The sequence below is a fragment of the Globicephala melas genome, chromosome 6 (assembly GCF_963455315.2).
Source record: "Globicephala melas chromosome 6, mGloMel1.2, whole genome shotgun sequence".
Taxonomy (NCBI): domain Eukaryota; kingdom Metazoa; phylum Chordata; class Mammalia; order Artiodactyla; family Delphinidae; genus Globicephala; species Globicephala melas.
Window position 1 is genome coordinate 20,281,144 of NC_083319.1, and position 23,240 is coordinate 20,304,383.

General features: G+C 49.2%; 1 protein-coding gene across 13 annotated transcripts in view; it reads right to left on the reverse strand.

The window, feature by feature from the left end:
* Positions 1-23,240, reverse strand: part of ZNF618 (zinc finger protein 618) — a 184,354-nt gene that overhangs the window by 33,918 nt on the left and 127,196 nt on the right. For 8 of the 13 annotated variants that reach the window (XM_060300576.1, XM_030858928.2, XM_030858918.2 and 5 more), the window contains exons 4-10: positions 19,190-19,267; positions 18,521-18,559; positions 13,604-13,693; positions 12,682-12,717; positions 12,513-12,590; positions 5,373-5,432; positions 4,742-4,831 (exon numbers count right to left, since the gene is read on the reverse strand). In XM_060300576.1, the coding sequence (XP_060156559.1) occupies positions 4,742-4,831; positions 5,373-5,432; positions 12,513-12,590; positions 12,682-12,717; positions 13,604-13,693; positions 18,521-18,559; positions 19,190-19,267 (471 nt within the window). Of the gene's footprint in view, positions 1-4,741; positions 4,832-5,372; positions 6,856-12,512; positions 12,591-12,681; positions 12,718-13,603; positions 13,694-18,520; positions 18,560-19,189; positions 19,268-23,240 lie in introns of those variants that run through there. The other 5 variants (XM_030858923.2, XM_030858922.2, XM_030858920.2 and 2 more) reach the window with 3 other exon arrangements.

The window sequence follows — 23,240 nt, forward strand, 5'->3', positions numbered from 1 at the left end:
AAATTAGTAATATAGAGAAATATTTAAAAGCATTCAGAGAAAAGAGACCCATTAAATACAGAATAACAATCAGAATGATCTCTGAATTCTAATCAGAAACAACATAAGCCAGAAGATAAAGGAATGACATTTTTAAAATGCTGAAAGAAAAATATCTCAACCTAGAATTTCATATCCAAAGAAAATATCCTTCAAAAGAAAAGGTGAAATAAAAACACTTTCAATTAAGAGAATCTTTCATCAACAGACCTACAGTATAAGAAATGTTGGGTTCCCCTGGTGACGCAGTGGTTGAGAGTCCGCCTGACGAGGCAGGGGACGCAGGTTCGTGCCCCGGTCCGGGAGGATCCCACATGCCGCGAAGCGGCTGGGCCCGTGAGCCATGGCCGCTGAGCCTGCGCATCCGGAGCCTGTGCTCCGCAACAGGAGAGGCCACAACAGTGAGAGGCCCACGTACCGCAAAAAAAAAAAAAAAAAAAAAAAAACCATGTAATTTACCACATTATCAGAATAAAAGATAAGAATCATAGGATCATCTCAACAGATGCAGAAAAAACACCTAACACCAATTTCTGATAAAAACTTTCAGTAAATTAGAAATAGAAGGTAACTTCCTCAACTGACAAAGGGGCATCTATGAAAACCTATTTTAGCTAACATAATACTTAATGATGGAAATGATCATACTTAACAATGAAAAACTGAACCCTATGATTGGGAACTAGGCAGAGATATCCACACATTTCATTTATTCAGCATTGAACTGGAGGGTCCTAATCAGCATAATGGGGAAGAAAGAGAATAATAAAAGGAATACAGATTAGAAAAAAAGAAGTAAGGCTGTCTTTATTAGCAGATGACATCAGTACGTACAAGAAAAATTCAGATAAATTTAGAAAAAAGCTAATAGAACTAATAAGTGAATTTAACAAAGTTGCAGGATACAAATTCAATATATACAAAAATCATAGCAACAAAAACTGGAAAATAAAAAAATCAGAGTAGCATCAAAAAACTCCATAAAATACTTAGATATAATTTAATGAAATATGTAAAAGACCTCTGCTCTGAAAATACAAACTATTGCTGAGAGAAATTTAAATAGACCTAAACCAATGGAGAGATATACTATGTTCATGAAGTGGAAGATTGACTATTATTATGATGTCTATTCTCCCCAGATTGGTCGATAGATTCAGTGTAATCCTAAACAAAATCCCAGTTGGATTTTTTTGTAGCAATGGGCAATAAGACTAACATTTATATTGCAAGGCAAAGTTCTTTGTTTTAAGAAAAATATTCTTAAAAATACACAAGGTTGAAAAACTGAGAGTACCTGATTTAAGACTTACAGTAAATAAGACCATGTTGGCACCAACACAGGCAAATAGATCAGTGGAACAGAAATAAACTCACACGTACTCACGCATTCAACTGATTTTCAACAAAGGTCTCAATGCAATGTCATGGAAAAAGGACAATCTTTTCAACAAATGGTGTTGGAACAACCAGTCATATGGAATAAAGTTAATCTCAAATCATACCTCTCATCATTCACAAAAATTAACTTACAATGGATCAGAGACTTAAATGTAAAAGCTGAAAGTACAAAGATTCTAAAAGATAATAAAGAAGAATATCTTCACCACCTTGAGGTAGGCAAGGATATCCTGAGTAGAACTGAGAAAACACTAACCATAAAAAAACTGATAAATTAGACTTCATTAAAATGAAAAACTGCTCATCAAAAGATACTATATGAAAATCAACAGTCACACCAAAGACTGAGAGAAAATGTCCACAAAATATATATTTGATAAAGACCCTGGATCTGGAGTATATAAAGAACTCCTCCAATTTAACAATAAAAAGACAAACAACCCAACCCAAAAAAATGGGCAGAAGACTTAAACAGTTTCCAAAGTAAAATATACGAATGGTTAATAAGCAAATGAAAAAGTGCTCAACATCATTAGTCATCAGGAAAATACAGATTAACACCACAATGAAATACCACTACACACTCACCAGAGTGGCTTCCTACCACCAAATTGTTGGCAAGAATTTGGAGCAAGTGCAACTCCCATCTGTGGCTGGTGGGAGTGAAAGGCGCTAGTGAAAGGCGCATTTCCCAGTCATCTTGGGAAATGGTTTGTCAGTTCTTAAAAAGGTAAACATACTCTCCCCTATGACCTATCAATTCTACTCCCTGGAATTTATCCAAGAGAAATGAACACAGAAAGCCTAGTACAAGCATTTTCAATAGCAGCTTTATTCATAATAGCCTAAAACTGGAAACAATTCAAATGAACAAGCCAGTGGCTCAACAAACTGTGGTACTTACACACAACAGAATATTGCTCAGCAGTAAAAAAAAAAAGAATGAACTGATATATACAACATGTATGAATCTTAAAAACATTTTGCTAAGTGAAAGCAGTCAGACCCCAAAGAGTACATATTATATGACTCCATTTCGTTAGACCTCCTTCCAGTCAGCCTACGTCTCTCTGGATGCTCTCAGGAGACCCAGGGTTTCTCAAGGCCTGGCCCTGAGTACCACTTGATGAAGCCATCAAGTCCAGCCTCCAATCCCACACAGAACCCATGGACATACAAATATCTAGATCCAAAGGCCACTGGAGGGGCTATTTCTTGGTCAGCTTTGGAGAATCAATCCTCTGTTGCATCTAACCTAAATCTCTCTCTGTAATTTTAAACACAGATGATCATAGAGTCCCTAGACTTCACTAATAAAGAAGAGATGCACTCAACAAACAGATGCAGAAAGACAAAGAGAGTTCACGATAGAGAGAACAAGAAAATGAGGAACAGAGAAAGAGTAGACAGCCTTTCAGGAGAGAAGTACCTGGATGTTAGGGAAGTAATCAGGGTACAAACGAAGCACCCCTTCCTGCTGTACCATCTGACATGTGATGCAGGAGAACTTCATGGTTAAGAGTATGGGCCTGGAGGGTGCCTGTCAGGGTTCAAGCCAAGCTCCTCCTCTTATTAACTCCATGACCTTATTCAACTTGTTCCAGCAAGAGCCATTTGGGGAAAGAGCAGAAACAGCACTGAAGGTTTTCTCCAAAGGCTGAAACCAAGTTGCAGGATGGCTTTGTAACTAACACCTGCGTAGCATCCCCTCTGGGCACCAGGCAGCGGGGCAGTTGCTGCTTCCCCGGAGAGCACAGGTAAGCAGGTACCCACAAACAATTGCCCCTGTCCGTGCCCATGGAGAGCGGGATCCCCAGAGGGGTCTGAGCCACGGAGCTCAAGCCACAGCCCTGATGCTTCAGCACCAGCACCGTGAGTGGGTCAAATGGATGGGTCAGTGCCCACCCAGTGTAAGCTGTGGCCTCTCTCCCCCACACAGGACCTGGCCGTGTGGTGGGCAATAAATAACCCATACATGCTTAGCACGGGTGGCAGGAGAGGCTCCTGTAATCGCGCCACTGCAGATGCCTGCCTGAGGGTCTCCTTATACTGGAGATGACTGGAATCCAGACCCCTGGGCTGAAAAGACCTCGAGAGCTCCCACAGGTGGGAAACCTGAGCCCAGAGAAGGGAAGTGACAGGTCCAAGGTTACCCAGCAGTCAGGGGCCGAGCAGTATGAGAACCTTAGCCCAGTATTCCACCTAAGGATGGGTGCTCCCCATCTGAGGGAGACCCCTCAGTCCTGCCGCTCTGCGCAGCAGGCAGGACTTCCTGGGGAAGTACCTCCTCCACCGCCTGAGCTCTGGACACCCCTCCCTGCCCACCTGAAAGCCCTCAGGGGCCCAGGGGCCTGTGCTGCTACTGCCAGTGCTCCAGGAGGGTTGGGTCCTCTAGGCACCTTGCACCCTGATGACCTTGCATAATCCCTTCCCCTCCCTGAACCTAAACCTTCCCATCCACAGACTGTGGAGTGGGATCCCCATAGCTCTTTTGTGAAAAACAAAAGCAGGGATACTCCCAAATACCTCTTAAACACCCCGCCCTACTGCCCTGCAATGTGGTTAAGCCCCGCCCTGTCTGAACTTTGGCTGAGGACTGAGGGCCCTCTTAGCTCATATACTTGGGGATCTAAGGATACAGACCCCTCTGACATCCAAAAGGGAAGCTGGGAAATCAGCCGCATGGGGAGAATGGAAGGCCAGGATGTCCCTGTGGGAAGGATCCTTAGAACCCTTTCCCTCCCAGGCCAGGGGAGGAGGGAGAGATTGGGGCCTGCCCAAGGCCACACACATGCCTGTGACTCCACTGGGACTAATACCCGGGGCTTGAGGCCAGCCTGGCACTCCTTCTGACTTCTTACCCTTTCTACCTCCAAGGGCAAAGCTGCCTTGTCTAACTGACCATCCTCTAGCCTGGGTTAGGCCCTGCACTGGTTCAGACTGAAGCTGCATTACATGGTGCTGCCTTTGGGGGTAGCGACTCAGGAACCACTTGATTTGGAGGTGCTTGGAAGAGGTGAGGACAAGCCTGCTGAACGACTTGGGTGAATGATGCCCACCCTTCCTAACCCCAAATCCACATGGGCCCAGGCCTCTGAGACCGCCAGGGGAGGACTCAGACTTTCCTGGCTTAAGGGTGGGGCTTTCCCTGCTCCTGCAGTCAGGTGGCCCCAGGTCAGACTTGGACACCTAGAGGCTGACCCAGAACAAGTTCACCTTTGCTTTCACCCTCCCCTGGCAAAACTCCAGAGCCTCAGCCTATGGCTGGCCCACCCTTCCCCCAACCGGAGAAGGTACTCACTGATGGGGGCGTGTAAGGCCACGTGCTCCTGGTAGGGCGTGTAGTACTTGTACTGCTTTCCGCAGAATTCACAGGTATAATTGCCGGTTTCTGTCCAAGGAGAGGAGAGTGTGGGAATGGGTGCCTGTTCCCATCCAGAAGTAGCAGCTTGCTCCCTCCCCACAAACCCCTCCTCATTCTGGGACCACCAACTAGAATCAGGAGCCCCCTTGAGTCAGACCGCCAGGGTTCAAATCCCAGCTCCTCTATTTCAAGCTGTGTGACTTTAGGCAAATCTAATAACCTCTCCGTGCCTCAGTTTTCCTATCTGTAAAATGGGGCAATGATAGGACCACCTTATAGGATTGCTGTGAGGATTAAATTTGTATGTCACATGCTTAGAACAGTACCTGGCACACGCTGTCCTCCTCCATCGCTCCACCCCCAGGCCCCGGTGCTCAGGAAATGGGTGGTGTCCTGAGTTGACCTCCAGTGCCAACCTCTTTATCAGCCCCTTTTCAAGCCTTGCCCTCTGCAATGGCCACATGTGGGTCACCTTGTCTCCAGGGTCTTCCCTGCCCCCAAACGCCCCCCACCCCCTGGCAGAAGGGGCCACGTCTTCCTCTTGGGTCCCACCGGACTTCATCTTTACCTCTCTTTTGGCACTGCCTAACTTCTTTCTTCTTAAAAATTTCTGATGTAATATTGTTCACTGGGGGAAAATTATAAAATACTGATAAATACAAATACAAAATTTTAAATATAAGAGAAACTTCAATCATCTATAATCCCCCAAAAAGAGTAGCAGCTACCCCACAGGGTGGAGCATTCACCTGGCCACTTGCCCCAGACCCCACCCGGCACTCCCATCTCATCTCTCACTGACGTCAGCCGTCTGGCTTCTACGGGCCTTGAATTAGCCGGCCCTGATCTGTATGCTCTTTGTAACCTGGCGCGTTCATTCAATCAACAATATTTTGTAGACATCTTGCTCAAATCAATAAACATCGATCTCTACTGCATTTATTGGCTGCCTGGTTACCACTGGACTTTGGAATTTGCTGAGCCAGTCTCCTAAACCAGAGGACATTGAGATTGTTTCAAAATTTTTCCCTTATAAAAAAATGCTGTGATCCATACCCTCGTAGAAATTTTTGCACATCTGCTCATTATTTTTGCACACCACTGCGAAATAAAGATTATTGTTCATAATCTTTGCACATATTCCCTCAGGATAAATTAAGGGTCTGCATTTTTAAGGCTTTTGATCACCACAGCACCAACTACTTACTGAAAGACTGGGCCAATTTTCGCTCCCATCAGAAAGATCTCAAAATGACTGTTTCCATATACTGTAGCCAGCATTAAGTACTATCATCTTCTTACTGTGCCTGATAGGGAGAAATACATTGCACTGCTGGTTTTATTTTCCATTTCTTTGAGTTCTAAGGAAGCTATTTTTGAGGATTAATGAACTACAGTTTTTCTTTTGTGACTTTCCTATTTGTGTTTACAGTCAATGTTTCTACAGGCATGTTTACCTTTTTAAAATCGCTAAGAACTCTATAGATGAAGGGCATCAACATTTCGTTCGACATGCTACAAGTATCTTTTCTCAATTGGTTTCTTAGTCTGTTTATGTTCTTTTCTCGCAATATAGAAGCTTTAAAAATTTTGGTAGCTAAATAATTTTTGTTAACTGATTCATGACCACGGTAAAGATATATTATTGCTCTTTGTAGGCTCTGAAGTTGTTAGATCAACTGTATTAATTGTATTATTCAAACTCTATATAACCTTTATTTCTCTCCTTGCTCTGTCAAAGACTAAATGTTGTGATCAATCCTTCCAATTCATTGTGTTTCTGAATTTATTTTTTTATATTTAGATATAATGTTGTTTGATGCAGACGGGCTCATGAGATCAAAACCTCCACTTTGAACCATATCCTTTGTTAACATGACACTATTTTCTAACACAGCAGTTCTCAAAGCATGGTCCCTGGGCTAGTGGCAATCAGCATCGCCTGGGAACCTGTTAGAAATGCAAATTCTCGGGACTTATTTGAAACATTCTGCAAGAAAAATCCTAAGGATGGGATCCAGTAAACTGTGTTTTAACAGGTCCTGAAGAAAATCCTGAAGTGTTAGAAAGTTAAGAACCACCACTCTTTTTTTTTTTTTTTTTTTTTTTTTGCGGTACGCGGGCCTCTCACTGTTGTGGCCTCTCCCGTTGCGGAGCACAGGCTCCGGACGCGCAGGCTCAGCGGCCATGGCTCACGGGCCCAGCCGTTCCGCGGCATGTGGGATCTTCCTGGACCAGGGCATGAACCCGTGTCTCCTGCATTGGCAGGCGGACTCTCAACCACTGCGCCACCAGGAAAGCCCCACTCTAACTTTTAATTACACTGTTTTATTAGTTTGTCTGGTATTAATATTATTAGTTCTTGATAATTACTTTGTTAGATCCTTCTACTTGTTCACATGTGCCTAAAGCTGTTTCCCTAAATTTTCTTGTACTTGCATTCATCAAACAGGTACTGTGCTAAATGCTGGCACAAAATGTTGAGCAATGGTCCCTGCCTTCAAGGAACTTACAGTCTGGAAAAGGAGAAAGAAAAATCAAATCATCACACAAATCTAAAACTGCAACCACAATGGGTAGTCTCAAGGAGACACGGGGCTATGAAAATCTTAATAGGGAATTCAATTTAGTTAAGGGAGTAGGAAAGAGCTCCATGGGAAAGAGAAGAGTAAAAGACAAGGAATTAACTAAGTATGTCTCTAATAAACCATTCTTAATTGGATTCTTTTAAGTTAACCTGAGAATCTTTGTCTTCTAATAAAGGAAATTATGCCATTTGCTTTTATTGATATTACTGACTTGGTTTTACTTGTCTTATGATTCTTTTCTTTTCATCCTATACCCTTTCTGGTTTATTCCCTTAGTTTTCAGTTGTTTGATGTATGAACTCTTTTCTTTGCCTTTCCATTATTCTCCAATATTCCAGCGTTTTCCAATATTTTCCATTGTTCTAGACAGTATATAAGATACATTTCTCTAATTTTTATAGTCAAGCACGAAATGATATTTTCATATCTATTACCATTGAGAAAGGTAGTTTAACTCAGTGCCTCTCAAACTTTAGCCTAAATAAGAATCATCTAGAAAGATTGTTACAACACAGACACCTGAGCCCCACCTTGGAGATTCTGATTCCACAGGTCTGGTGTGGGGCCTGAGAATTTACATTTTTAATAAGCTTTTAGGAGATGCTTATGCTGCTGGTCTGGGGACCACACTATAAGCAGGACTGATTTAACCTACTTTATTGTATCCTTCACCTATTCCTTCCTTCCTGGTTTTTAACATTCATTTTTAATATTTTAGAATGATCTTTTTTGCATTCAATTTTATAATCAGATTTGCAACATTTTAAACTTAAACTTACTTCTAGTTTACCTGGCTTCAGTATTCACAAGTCCTCTTTTACTATGAATTAATGCCTCACAATTGAGCCCTTAAATGTGTTCAACCACTCAGTTCATTGGAGTACATCTTCAAGTAATTTTTTGAAGTTGGGTATATAGGAGAAATAGCACGTTTTTTTTTTTTTTTACACATAAATCAGTTTGTCTAGATATAAAATTCTTAGATTACACCTTTTTCCCTTCAGAACTTATTCCATGATCTTTCAGCATTTAGTATTGCAGGGAAGTCCGATGCAAGTCCACCTTGAAATCATTTGTAAGTAACTTGCTTCTTTATTTCCAGGTACCTGTATAGTTTTCCCCCTTATATTTATAGTTTAAAAAGCCACTAATATCTATCTAGTTATGGGTCCTTTTTTATTGCTTCTACCTGACATATAGGTCTTCCTTTAGCTGAGCAATTTTTTCTTCTATTGTATCTTTGGAGTATTGCTTCTGTCCCACCAATTATCTGGAACAGTTTCCCCGTTCTCCATATTTATCATGTTTTCTGCTTATTAAGCTCATCTGTTCAAGTTTGTCCTTCACATTATTAATTCCATTTCTGCAGATCAACTCTGCTCTTTACTATCTACAATGTAGGTTTTAAATCTGCTCTTATATTTTCTGCTTCTCTCCAATTCTTCTCATCTCACTCCTCTCTCTTTGCTTTTTCATCTTATCTTGTTGCTTTTTCACCATACAGCTTCCTTTTTTACAGAGGTCATGCTATGGACTGAATTGTTTCCCCCCAAAATTCAGATGATGATGTCCTGTCTCCCAATGCAATGCTATTTGGAGATGGGGCCTTTGGGAAGTAATTAGGTTAGATGAAGTCATGAGGATGGCAGTGGGGTCCCTCATGATGGGATTAGTGCCCTTATAACAAGAGGCACCAGAGAGTTTGCTCTCTTTTTCTTCTCACCATGTGAGAGTACAGCCAGAAAGAGGGTCATTGGACCAGAATTCAATCATACTGGCACCCTGATTTTGACTTCAGCCTCCAGAACTGTGAGAAAATAAATTTCTGTTATTTAAGTCACCCAGTCTATGGTACTTTGTTATGGCAGCCTGAGTGAACTAAGACAGGTCATATTTTCTCATACTTGACTGTGGTTGCCAAACAGCATTTCCTTCTAGACTCTGTGGTAGATCATTTTCAGAGGTATACTCTTCCTCTAAGTCTGTTAAATTCCTTTCTTGTCATGTGGAATTTTCATAGTTCCCAAGTTTTATTTTCTTATTTTTTTTTTTACCTTTCAAGTCACTCTTCCTTATCCAGGTATAAAACTCAAGTAACCTATAAATAAATCCAGATTTACACTGTTTCAATAGACTTGAACGAATTGTCCTCAATCATCCCCCCATTATCATGGTAGACCATTACCATGGGAGTAATTCTCAGATCTGCATCCGAAGAGCACGTTGACACACAGGGCCTCTTAGACCAACTCCCTCCTTCTAGCAGGATTCCTCTGCTCTGTCCTGGCTCTGGCTTCCTCCTCCTTGAGTACTTAATTCTCCAATTTGCTCAGCTGACATGGACGTGAAGGGCATACTTCCCAGCATGCCCTGCTGCCACTGTTTCTCCTCTTCCCCTGACCTATAGAGCTCTACTTGTGGGGACTAGTCCCTCCACAGTGCACTGTACCCCTACTGGCTCCCCTTATTCTGTGCCTCATCACTATCAGGGTTCTGTGGCACTGGCCAGCTTACAAAAAGTGGCAGAAGCCCAAGAAGCAGGATTCTGATCTCACAAGGCAGCTGCTGAGTGGTAACAAGGAACAGCGTCATACTCTTATAGACATCTCAGTTCCATGGCGTCAAGCTGGGAGCCAAACTCGGTCAGTTTTCTCAATGCAATTCCCTACTCCATATAATTTGTGATAATTCCTCCTGGGTCCTAGCACCGGCTGGCTGTCAGACGTAGTTACTGATATAGAGAACAAGTTTCATCTTGCTCTGTACCTTTCTGGATAATTAATAGGTACCACTTGTTTAATGCTTTCCATGTAAATGTCAAGGACTATACTAATTCCTTTACGAATATAATCTCATCTAATCTCCATGAGATCCTGAGAGGTGAGTTTTACTGTCATTACTGTGATTAAAGAGATTACAAAACTTGCAGGACGTCACACAGGCATTAAGTATAGAGCTGGGGTTCATCTTTGGGATGGCTCTAAAGCTCTCGCTCTTGACTATCTCTCAGCAACATCGCTCATTCGTTAAGCCCTAAATACGAGCCGGGTGCTGGGCTAGACACTTGACACAGGCATCCTCCAACAGCCCTGAAGAACAGATAGATGTTCTTATTCCCAATTTATACAAGAATCAAAGGACACTCAGTGGGGGTAAGTAGCTAGTAAATTGGTGATGTCAGCATTCAAACCTGGGCTTGTCTGATTCTATAGCCTATGTTGTCTGTATTCTATTTTGATAATTATGATACTACAGATGGAAGGGGTGGTGCTATGCTGGGACTGCTGGCAGACAGCACTGAAGCAGGAGGGGGGCAGTTTCACAGATCCCAATGTCCCTGTCCTGCACTGGTCTATGAACGTCCATCATGGAACATGTCTGATTCACATCTGGGTTCTCCCACAGTCTAACTTCTGGCAGTCTTACTGTTAAGGATTTCATCATTTTCTTCACTTCAAGATTGTTATTTTTTTGTTTTTAAGATTTTTTTTTTTGATGTGGACCATTTTTAAAGTCTTTATTGAATTTGTTACAGTATTGCTTCGGTTTTATGTTTTGGTTTTTTGGGTCTGAGGCATGTGAGATCTTAGTTTCCTGACCAGGGATCGAACCCACACTCCCTGCATTGGAAGGTGAAGTCTTAACCACTGCACCGCCAGGCAAGTCCCCACTTCAAGATTATTTTAATGTTACTGTTTATTGAATGTTTACCATTACATATGACAAGTGCTGTCATACAGACATTATTTTTACATCGTATTTACAGACATTATCACATCTCCAGTTTCCTGAGTGCTTTAAGAGGTAAAGAAAAGGAGAGAATCATCTCCTACGAGGAAGGAGGAAGAACACTCAGGGGCCCATCCAATGCCTTCCAAGGGCCGGGACCAAGTCCCGCCCTCTGAGGCTTGTCTCTGGCTTCACTGTTCCAGCTCCCTTGACTCTCCTTCCCTAAACTTCCTCATCCATTCAATCTATGTTTGTGTGTGTATTTTCACAAGCTGCCTTAATCCTTACTGCCACAGGTAGAGCCAATAAAGGTCTCTTCTTGCTGGGTAGTAAGAGAGGCACGGAAAAATAGAGAGGAAGAGGCAAGCATGCAACTTCCTGAAGGGCTGGACCGGTCTCACTTGCGAGAACCAACCTCCACCCCAACCCAAATCCACTCCCCCTGCGGCAGCCAAAATGTCTTCCTAAAACACAAACCTGATCGAGTCCCTCCTCCACTGAGTAAACTCCGGCTCATTCCCCTCAGGATGAAATCTAACTGCCTTCTTCTGGTTTTCAAGGCTCTGTAAGACCTGAACTCAGAATCGATTTGCCTTTCAGTTCCTGGAGCAAGTGCAGCTCTGCTGCCTTCATGTGGGATACAGGGGCTCATCCCTACCCTCATCCCCATGCAGAAGCCTCATGGATTCCCAAGGCTGGTCAGTTGCCTCCCAGCCCCACTGCTCCCTGGGCTTCTATGTTGTAACTACCTGCTTACTGACCTGCTGCCCCCTCCCTGTGTGAACTACCCGAGGCAGGGCCACATCTGTCTTACTCACTGCTGTGTTCCCACAATACTCAATACCAGTGCGTTGCGAATAGGCAGGTCAAGTGCGTGGCTCCTGCTCTCAGGGGTTTACCGGGATGAGGATGGAGCGTCTGCATGTAGCTCCCCCGGAGAGCTTCATTTGCTGATAAACCCCTTCTGACAACAGTAAAGACAGTATTTTCCGAGCACCTACTATGTACCAGGCACTGTGCTAATTAAGAGGTGATTTATATCCATGATCTCATTTAATCCCCCAACAAACCTGCGGGGAAGTGTCACCCTTACTCCACAGGTGAGGAGCCAAGGCTCAGGACGGCTAACACTGGGCGCCAAGCCTGTGCTACCTTCACTGCCCTGACCTGGACCCTGTGCTGTCCTGCTGCTTCTCAAAAGCAAGTCCTAAGAGTGACTGACCCATTTGACAGGTGGGCAAAGTGAGGTACAAGGAGGCCAGTGCCTCGCTGGCCAGAGCTGCAGGATTAGCAACGCTGCCCCCTTCCAGTGGTGGGACTCGCCCTGCCGCCCTCAGCCACCCCCACCTGTCTCCCCACCCAGCCCCGGCCCCAGAGAGAGGCCTGCATACTTGGCCCGATTTTCTGGAATGGTTCCGGGGGCTCCTCCTTCACCTCGTCAGTGGCCACGACACCTTGGTCGAAGGGGTCTGTGGGAGAACACACGGCCCTTAGTGCCCTGGTAACCAGGTCTCAGAGCCCAGGTTGGGACAGGGAGGTGGGCAGCCACCGAGGACTTACCTGCCCGATTCTCAGGGGCCCCTTCCACACTAAACACTGCGCCCGGGCGGGAGGCGGCAGCCGCAGAAGGAAAGAAGCAAACAGGAACCCTGTTAGTCCCTGCCCATAGCTGCCTCTGCCCAGTGCTCCCAGCCTCTGCCCCAGCGAGCTTGCCTTTGGGGCCCAGGACAGCTGCCTCAGCCACTGCGGCTGCCCAGGAAACCAAGGGCCACAGGAGGGCACATCCCTCTATTCCTCGAGGGCCCATCCCCGGGCAGGAAGACGCTTTCGGGCTGGCCTGTTTCTGGATCACCGCCAGACGCTCGAGGGACCAGGGCAGGAGAAAAAAAGGAAGAGATGGGCGCGTGGGTAAAGAAAAAGGAGGTGAGAGGAAGGATGGACCAGAGGCGACAGGTGGTGAGACCCGGCTGTCACAGCCTGACACGGGCTTGGGGTGTGGGGCCAGAGAGGGAAACCTCCAGAGGCTTTTCCAGTCCAAGACCCTATTTCTAGGATTCTTAAGATTCCAAAACTAAATTACCTAAATTTATCGTTCTAATTTCTAACTGTATAATCTAAGATGCTAAAATATCATCGATTTAAAAAATTGGTTTAATTTCACCAGAGCGTGGGAATACTCAACATGAAATCATAAAATAAATCAGTATAAAATTGTTGATATCCGACTGATTTTGACCCTCAAAAACGGCAATTTCACTTGGGTTACCCTCATCAGAAAGACATATGGAATATGATGGGGACCTTCTCTAGCCCAGAACCCTCGGAGGTTCATCACTCCACTCGTGGCCTGCCTGCTGCCCGACCTTCCCTGGGTAGGAAGTGGGAGGGGAAGCTGTGGGTGGGCCCTGGGCCCCATAAGCAGTCCTGGAGGGGGGGTCTCTTTGCGGGACTCCGCTCCTGAGGAGTGAGGGGCCTGACTCACCATCCACTGCGTGCAGGTCTCGGTGCTCCTGGAAACAGCTGTAGTATTTGTACTTCTTCCCGCAGATGTCACACGTGTACCTGAAGTTGTCTGCGGAGGGTGGAAAGACACGTAGTTACCAGGGCTTTAGTCACTTGGGGCTGGGGAAGGTGGTATGGACCAGACTGGGCCCAACTGGTGACTCCATGGAGAATAGTTCCTGGGGTGTTAGGAGTCTTGTACACAAGGAGACCAGGGAGCCTTGAAGTGATTTTCAAAGGCACTTCCAATCCTACCCCATGCGAGCTGAGCCCCTAAGGGCCCGGATCATGACTTCCTTCGTTATGTGAGAATAACAATCACTGCGGCTACAGCTTCCTGGGTGTTGGCTGTCCTGTTGGGGGCCAGGCCAGGAGCTTCCCCAGCACTCCCTCCATTCGGCCTTGTAATCGAGGGAGGAGGTAATAACCCATTTAACACTTGAGTCTACTGAGGGGCAGAAGGGACCTGCTGCCAGCCCTACAGCAAGGGGGGCCTGGGTGAGGCCCATCACGGATGGTTCTGAATGACCCTGGTTACTGGCGTTCCTGTCCTGTGCAATGTCTCGGCCGGACCCGCTGACTCGCTTCTAACAGAGACAATGCAGTAAGGTGAGGAGCAAAAGAGGGCCAGGAGGCTGGTACCCCAGCCCAGGAGCGGAGAGTGATTCATCTGGACAGAGAAGGACCACGTGCCCTGACTCAGCCACGGCTTAGAGTTAAGTGATGTCACAGGAAGACTACGACTTTGGCCTTGCTCACACCGTCTCGCTCTTGCTAGCTGCCCTGCTGCAGGCTGCCTCACATAGAGACCCACTTGGCAGCCTCTGGTGAACAGCCAGTGGGGAACTGAGGCCCTCAGCCCAACAGCTTGGGAAGGACGGATCCTGCTGACAAACATGGGAGTACGTACAGAGGCGGTCCCTTCCCCGGCTGAGCTGTGAGATAAGACCACAGCCCCGGCCTTGACTGCAGCCTCGTGAGAGACCCAGAGCCAGAGGACCAGGTGAAGCCACGGGGAAGTGTGTGACACAGCAATAAACAATGACAGGGCCTGTGTTTGGATGACCCCCTAGGCCTCTCCAGAGTCTGAGGCTGGACTCGTACAGGACAGTGCCTTTGCCACGTCGGCAGCCCCTCCAACGTCTGGACTAGCAAAGACCTTGTGTGTTTGCTCCTTGGGCCGATCTAGGGATGGCTCGTCCACCCCAGCTTCCCGAGGATGCCCAGCACAGGGAGGTTGGGCGGCTTGCTCAAGGCTGTAGAGTGGGGCAGGGAATAGCCAGGATCCAGCTTCTCACTTAACTCTAAGCCACAGCTGAGTCAGGGCACATGGTCCTTCTCTGTCCGGATGAATCACTCTCCACTCCTGGGCTGGGGTACCAGCCTCCTGGCCCGTCTTTTGCTCCTTAGCACCCAAACACAGGATGTGATGTGACTGCCCCATCCCAAGGTTGCAGTGCCAGGCGATTCTGTGGGAGGGTTTCTGGCCCCTGCTTAGCTGAACTCAGGAACACAGATGGCATTAGCCAGCTCCCCGCCTCTGCCTCCACCTTTTCCATGGCACCTGCAGTCCCTGGACATGCCTGGAAGATGCAGGGCCACAGAGACGACCTGGTCTCCAGGCGAGGTACACACAGTCATTCTGAGGGTGTGGGGACCAGGAAGGGTTCAGGCGTCCACCATCCTACCAGGCCCTCCCATCTCCATGCCCCTGCCCCGACCCACCACGGAGTGGCAGGGTAGAGGTGGTGGGACGTGGGGAGGAGACTCTTGGTCCCGGCCTGCCTCACCCAGACTGCCAGCAAGTGACAACCCCACCTCGGGATTCAGCATCTCCATTTCCCCCCTAGTTTGGGGAGGGGGCGTGGTGGTAGATGAGCTGATTCCCAGGGCCTCTCCCAGGCTGGCAGTTCCAGGATTCCAAGCCTGGCACAGGCTTCGATCCTTCCCCATGGCCAGCAATCCAACACAGGCAACAACCTACCCCATCATGTCCCATCTGGACCGTAATCCTTCTCAGAGCTGAACACCCGGGGAACAGAGGTGGAGAAGTCAAGCCCAACTGGGGTCTGCTGGTTCCAGATGGGGTCCTGCCCCGTGAGTCCTCTCCCATACTGGTCAGCGCTGGTCGCCCCGCAGTCGCCCACCCCACGTGTCTCATCTCTGCTAACGCTGCCTCTCCTACCAGCTGGGCCATGTACGTCTGCCACCTCCAATAAAAGGTGAACCCCCAGCTTTCTGCCACTGAGAAGTGCCCCACCCTGCTCTGTCGAATCCCACGCCACATCCTGATCTATGTCTCCTCAACGTGGACAGGACCACGTGCCCGGGCCCTCCTAAGGCAGGAGCGAATTAGGACAAGAGAGTTATCCCCAAAGGAAGAAAGGCAAAATGATTTTTTGGTCAGTGAAACCACATCTTCAGAACCCCAAGAGAGTTCAGGGACTCCAGGAATCTCTGGGGAGGCAGGCTCTGGAGGCAGGCTGCCCAAGTTCAAACTCAACTCCACCACTTACAGGTGCCATTAACGTCGGGCACGTGCACTAAACTCTCTGCTCCTCGATTTTCTCAACTGTAAAACAGGACTGATATGTTCCTTCATCTCCCAGAATTGTGATAAAGAATAAGTGAGCACAACACCTAACATACGATAAATACTTCGTAAATGTTACCTAATATTATTGTTAAACAAAGGCAAGAGAGCTCGATGCGGAGTTGATCTATGTTCGTAGTTGAGAGATGGGTAACTGGGTATATGCCTCTATGTATGACTGTACTATTTTTCTAACAAATAAACGAAAGATTCCTGGACTAGAAGGTGTGAGACTTGGTTTCTATGCCCACCTCCACCCCTAAGAAGCTGCATGACTTCTCTCTGGAACTCTCTCTGGAACTTAGTATCCTCATCTGACATTCTCCACAGGACTCCACGGCCAGGTCTTGTCGCAAGGCTGGGGTGTGAGAAGGCCAGGCTGTCTGAGCAGGCGCTGCTGGCCCAGGGCAGGGCGGGGGGGCAGGACGGAACACAGAGTTCAGCAAAGCACACAGGCCGTGGGGAGTGAAGTTCGCAGAGAGGAAGGACTAAAAATACCCCCAGTCATGAAGTCCTCCACAACTAGTGAAACTCCGGGAACAGCGGAAGCCAGATGGAGCATAACGGATCATTGAGGGGCTGCTGGAGAGGCCAGGGGCTCAGAATAGCCAAAGAAGGAAAGATAAATAGGGAAGTTCCTTAACTGTGCGGCTGACCACAGGCGGGCGATGGGAGCCGGAAGAGAAGGGAGCTATTGAGGGAGAAGGAGCCCGGGGCCAGGCAGCAGCAGCATGGGGCTTGGGGAGGTGGCATAGGACCCTGAATTCCTCCTGCCGAGGACCCTGGGGCAGGTGCCTGGCCAACCTGAGGCTCAGATTGTCCAGAAAACGGAGGGGTAGCCTCAGCCCTGCAGGCCTTTCACGTGGTGTAAGAATCCAAAGAGAGAGTGGATGCGAAAGTGCCTTAGAAGAAATGCCGTTAGGACCCAATTGCAACTAAGTCCCTGCCTCCCCAAACTACTCGGTTTTGGATTTTTAAGGGGGTGGGGGGGGTGGCTCGTGTTTATTTATTATTTTAAGAAACTTTTCATGGTGGTATACCAAACATGCAGAACAGGGGTGGCCAAACTATGGCCTGCCCACCATCTGTTTTGATAAGGAATCCATTTCCACACCGTCTCTGGCTGTGTTCGTGCTCCACGGCAGAGCTGCGCAGCCGCGATGGAGATAACCTAGGCTGCAGAGTCTAAGATATTTTCTATCTGGTCCCCTATCAAAAAATATGCTGACCACTGATGGAGAAAAACGTACAAATCCTAAATATTCAGCTCGTTACATTTTTGAAAACCGAAAACACCTGTAACCAGTGCCCAACTCAAATCACAGAACCCAGAAACCCCCTGCCAAGGGTAACCACGACGCTGACTTCTTGCAGCGTGAATTAGTTTCCCCTGTTCTTGGACTTTCTATACACAGATCTTAGGGGAAGCACTCTTTGTGCCGGGCTCCTCTTCCTAACGTTCTGTTTGCGGGTAACCCACGGTGCTGTGTGTAGCTGTCCGCCTTTCCCTCTCACTGCTGTACTGTAGTCCTTTGTGGGACACACCACGACTCACTTCTCTATTCAACTAGCGCTAGGCACTTGGGTGGCTTCCAGTTTGAAGCCGTTACGAGTAGTGCTAAGAACACCCTGATTCCCATCTTTGGGTGGATGTGCGCACACACGCACCTGGGAGGGAAACTGCTGGGTTCCGGGGCTCAGTCAGGTTTGTTGTGCTGGCTGCCTACCAGCCCTGTGGGTTTAGATTTGGAGGCAAGGCAAGCAGGGGCCACACGTAGCCAAGCAGAACAGTATCCGCAGATGCCGAGGTCCTGCACATGCCAAGCGGCGGGATGCCGCACCCCAGGGTGCGTGCCCATGCATTTCCCCAACATCAGCTACGAAGCCCCCGACCCATGAGTGAGAGTCAAAAGAACATAGGAAATGGTGTATACCCTGGACCCCTCTTTGGGATACATGTGCCTATTTTGCCAGTGAAGGGCCCTGAAAAGTCTACAGCAAAGAAACATGTTCAACTTAGCAGAACTCAAGGCTTCCCCAGGTTATCTGGCCAGAGAAGCCTTTACTGACAGAAAGCCTGTTAACTTCCCCCAGCATGCCTAGCCACGGAGCACACTTTGGGAAAGGCTGCTCTGAGGTGCTGTGTCCAAAGCCAAAGCCTGCATCACAGCAACAGGCCTCCCAGAAGCCGCCTGGGGTGGGGGTGATGGGTTGAGAGCATCACCCCCGGCCCTGGCTCTCCCTTCTCCTCCCACCCCTGGCCCTCTCAGCCCGCACAGTCCAAGAGGAGGGAAAAATACTCACTGCCTTGGGAGGCTCCCTCCCCTGAGGTGGCTTCTGTGTCTGTGAGAGAGAGAAGAAGGAGGTGAGCAGAGTGGACCAATGGAAGGGCCAGCACCAAAAGAGAGAGAAGCCGGGCAGGCGGAGGCAGGAGAAGCCGCTACCGCGTGCCCAGGGATGCTCTCTTCCCACTCAGGATACAGGCACAAAGCCTTCCCCGTGTTCTCTGCTGTCTGTCAGGCCCTGAGCCGGTGCCCTTCCTCCCTGCCTGCCAGGGTCAGGCTCAGGGAGGGGCAGGCACCATCCCTCCTGTCCCCGTAGCTTCAGCACCCTCATCTTCAGAATGGAGACAGCACCCTGCCCCACTCCCTGGGCTGTCATGAGCAGCACATGAGATGACACACGAGCACCTTCCCTGTAAGGACCGCTGACAGTGAACAGCACTGAAGCACCTTGGGAGGAAGCGGGTCTGTGCGGGGCAGACAGGGGGCACTGGTGGCATATCCTGCTGTACCCCACCCCACCCCCATCCCTGGGTGCTCTCCCAAGTTAAGGAGGCCTCTCCTCTCCTCTTCAGGTCCCACTCCTACTGCAGAAAGAGCTCTGAGGGCCTCTGGGGTCACCCTGGAGGGACCCAGGCGGAGGATGGGGAGGTGCGGCCCCTCAGCTCTGCCCCAGGGACATGCCACTCACCTCGGTGTGCCCGTACGTGGGTCTGGAAACAGTTGTAATATTTGTACTTCTTGCCACAGATTCCACACTCGTAGGAACCTAGAAAACAGGAAAGTAAGGGACTGGTCAGCCAGCATCCAACGTGCGCAACCACGAGGCCCCGGGACCCCGGTGATGCCTCCAGGTAATGCTAACTCTGTGCCAATGGGCTATCGTGTCTCCCACGAGCAAAGAGGCAGCAAGGACCAGCAAAGACAGCACTGAGCTGGAGGTCAGGAGGCTGGGGTCTATTTCAGGCTTTTGTCTCTATTTTCTGAGTGACCTTGGGAGAGTCACTTCCCGCCTCTGGGCCTCAGCTTCCAAATCTAAGACAGAGAGGGTAACTTCTTAGGTAACTCACAGTTATTCCTTGAAAGGAAAAAGGAGATGAATGTAAAAGAATTTCAGGATAAGGAATAAATTGCATTCATGTAAGGAAATCATCACTTAGATGCAACAGAATAATTTCTAGCTACTGCTCTCCCCGCCAGGATGGACAGAGGTTAAGAGCACAGGCTTTAAACCATGTATCTGGGTTCTGCCACTTACCAGCAGCATGACCTTGGTAATTTCCTTAAACACACTAAGCCTCAGTCTGCTCATCTGCAAAACGGGGCTAAAAGTACCTACCTCACAGAGTTCGCCCTACACCCCAGCAGGAAGTGCCCAGCTCTACTACAGATGTGTCTGACAAGGAGAGGGCACCTTGTCTGTTGAGGTGCCGTCTTGATCCCTCAGACGTGCAGAGATCAACATGGTATGAATGTCTGACTCCAGCCCTCTGCCAGGCCCTTCTCCCAGAGGCAGGTAGACTGAAATGGCTGAGTTCCCAGCAGGCATTTCAGATAAGTCAAAGGCAGGGCCCACCCATGCAGATCATAGGGCAAAGGCCCATGGCAGGAAGGCAAGCAGAGCCCATCAGACCCAGCCTGGCAGGGGTCCCAGGAGGTAGAGGCCCTGCCCATCCCTCACACAGGCCTGCCACCACCTGGGCCCAGGCCCCATCCCTAACAGAACGACCTGGGAGCTTGCACACACACAGAGTCCCTGACCCCACCCCAGGCTAACAGTACCAGAATGGCCAGGGCCAGGGGCCTAGGAAGCTGCCTTTTCCCAAAGCATCCACAGAAGATTCTGATGCCCAGCAACCAGGCGTGGGAACCACTGGTTTGAAGTCAGACAGCCCTAGGATGGAGTCTCAGCTAAACCATTTACTGGCCGGGCCTCAGTCTCCTTATTGGAAAACTGTGGATAACTTAAGAGCATCTATGTGAAGACTGGATGAAGCATGAGTAGTATTCCTACCACGAGCGCGGACAGTCGGTGAGTGGGACCATCATCAACTCCCACTGCCTGCGCTCTCCGACCTGGGGCCAGAGGCCCGGCTACTGGGTGTGAACTCCAAGTATCAGGTTAAGTCAGAAGAGCACTGGGCTTGGAGACTGACCGTGAGCTCAGCTCTGCCAGCCCCTAGCTGTTTGATCGCAGGAACATTCCTTTTCCGGTCCGAGCCTCAGCTTCCTCACCTGTAAAACAGGACTATACCTGCATCTCATGACCAAGATCAGGATGAATGAGCTACAACCTGTGAGTCAGCGGCCCCCAGGGGGCAGCGCCACTTTGCTACTGTGGGTCACTCAAGGGAACGCTGTCCTGCAAACCAGCATGGAATTTAGCAGCCTGTTATTCAGTGGTTTTATATGTGTTACCCTTGTCTTACTGGGAAAAATATAAACCCACGGAGGGCAAAGATCAGAGTGTATATTTCCCTGTCTTCAGTCCCGTGACTAGCACACAGCAGGGGCTCAGTAAATTCACGGCGTCCTGCTGTTCTACTCATCTGTCACTGAGTAATAAAGACCTGGACTCCCTCCCTATGCCTCCAACCCACGCTTCAACGGTTTCTGCTAATTCTTCTCCTTCAACCGATTGGGAATTTATTGAGCGTCTTCACATGCCCGGCACCGAGGCCCCAACCATAAGCAAGACGCGATCGCTGCCCTCCGTCTGATGGGAAGCAGACGGCCCACCAGGCGAGAGGACGTGCAGAGTGGCTGTGCTACGACGGCCAAGTGCAGGACCTGGTGGGCACACTGCGGGACCCTGACACGGCTATAGCAAGGGGCCGCAGTCAGGGGCCTTGAGCAGGAGAAGGGAAAGACGGGGGGACGTGTAGGGGCAGGCAGCCCAGGGAAGGGGGAGTCTCTCCCCAAAGGACCGAGGCCACAGTCTGTGATGGGGAAGACTTGTTTAGACTTGATGCACTTCTGATGAGGTCTCTAAGCCCCAGCTCTACCCCTCTCTGTCACTAGACCTGGGCCTCAGTTTCTCCAACTGCCCTCAGTACCCAAGGTCTTTCCTCAAACCATACAGTAAGTGTAGGCTGATGGACAGAGCCTGCAGGCTGCGATGTCCCCGACTCACCCACCCAGTTGACACTGTTTATAAGCAGGTGTCCCACTGGCTTCTCCCTCAATCCACAGACAGCCAAGGGTCCATGCAGCCTTGCTCACAGGCCTCAACCCATTCAGAGAACCACAGGGGCACAGTTCGCCAGCTTCGGGCCCTCTCCTGGCCCCAGCGCAGAGCAGACCCCTTGCTTGGCACAGAGTCTCAGGACAGAGCAGTGTGTGTTGGCAGGAGGGACACCTGAGTTCAAGGTCCTGCCTCTCCCCCACTCACCCTAAGACCCCAGGCTGCAGGTGCTCCGTCTGCAGAAGGGGCTGGATGGGCAGGGAGGCTGGTGCGTGGGGAGAGTGCAACAGAGTGGCAGCCCCACAGCGCAGCTGTGTCAGCAAGCCTGGGTTCAAATCCCGGCTCACCACATACCAGCCTGGGGCCCTGGACAAGTCATGGAAACACCCACACCTCAGGCTTCCTCTCTGTAAAATGGACACAGTAAAATGCTACCCACCTCATTGGCGGGGGGTGGGGAGGAAGGGGGGGGCGAGCAATAATATGAGCAGTAATACTGTGGCCACTAAGCACAGTTCCTAATACAAGGCAAGCACTCGGTAAAGGAGAGCTGCTGTTACTGTCAGCTTTCCCCAAAGTGCGCTGGGACCCAACTTCCTGAATGCATCCCAGGGAGAGGAGCCTGTGACCAAGCAAGGGGGAGGCCCGGCCCATCGGGGGAGGCACCATGCACGGGAGCTGCGCCCGCTGGGAGAGGTCCTGCAGTAACGGAACCCAGCGGACTGTTAACCCCAGGTCTCCCAACAAATTTGGCCACGGAACTCCTTGCTCCCCTTGGCTTGTTTCAGAGCTGCAGCCCATAGCAAGTGCTGCTGAAAAGGTCCTGACGTTCCCGGTTTCCAGATTCCTACGTGCTCTACCATCCCTCCAGCAGCACGTCTTCCCGGGCCCCGGGCAGGCTCAGATTTGCTGACCGGTGGCAGTGATGGGTGGAACAGGTGGCTCCCTGTGTCCCTGCAGAGGCTAGCAGGCCCTGTATACTCAGGGGTCTGCAGCTGACGGCTGCACTCAGCCACGGCCCCGCCCTCATGCTGGCCCCCGATCGGTCCTCCTGCCCTTCAGCCATCAGGTACCAGATGCATATCTCAACGCTTGGGCCCTGAATAAGGTTCGCACAGATTCACCGTGAGGGCTGCCTTCCGGCGCTCTTCCATCTGAACTAGTAAGAAATCAGAAAGAGCCCTTAAAGATGGGGCCCAGTGAGGAGGGCTCTGAGTCTAGGGCTGGCCAGTCTCTTGACCTCTCAGTGCCTCAGTCTCCCCATCCACACACGAGAGGGTTGGACAAGACCACGCCGTCTACTTTTTCACTGAAGAGCTTGTGCTGGCGAAGGGGCAGCCACACTTCCCCAAGGGAGGCTGGGGTATGGCAGAACAGCAGCCGCAGGCCCAGATTCCCCTGCAGTTTTTTGTTTCCTCTGTCCTGATTCAAAACATGGATGTAACATAAAGTTACCCATCCCGTGGTTATAACCTAACATTTCTCCCCGTAATCCTTCCAGCAAAATGACCCTCCAGGGAGGATGTACCCCACGTGTGCTGTGGCCTTGTGTCCCCCT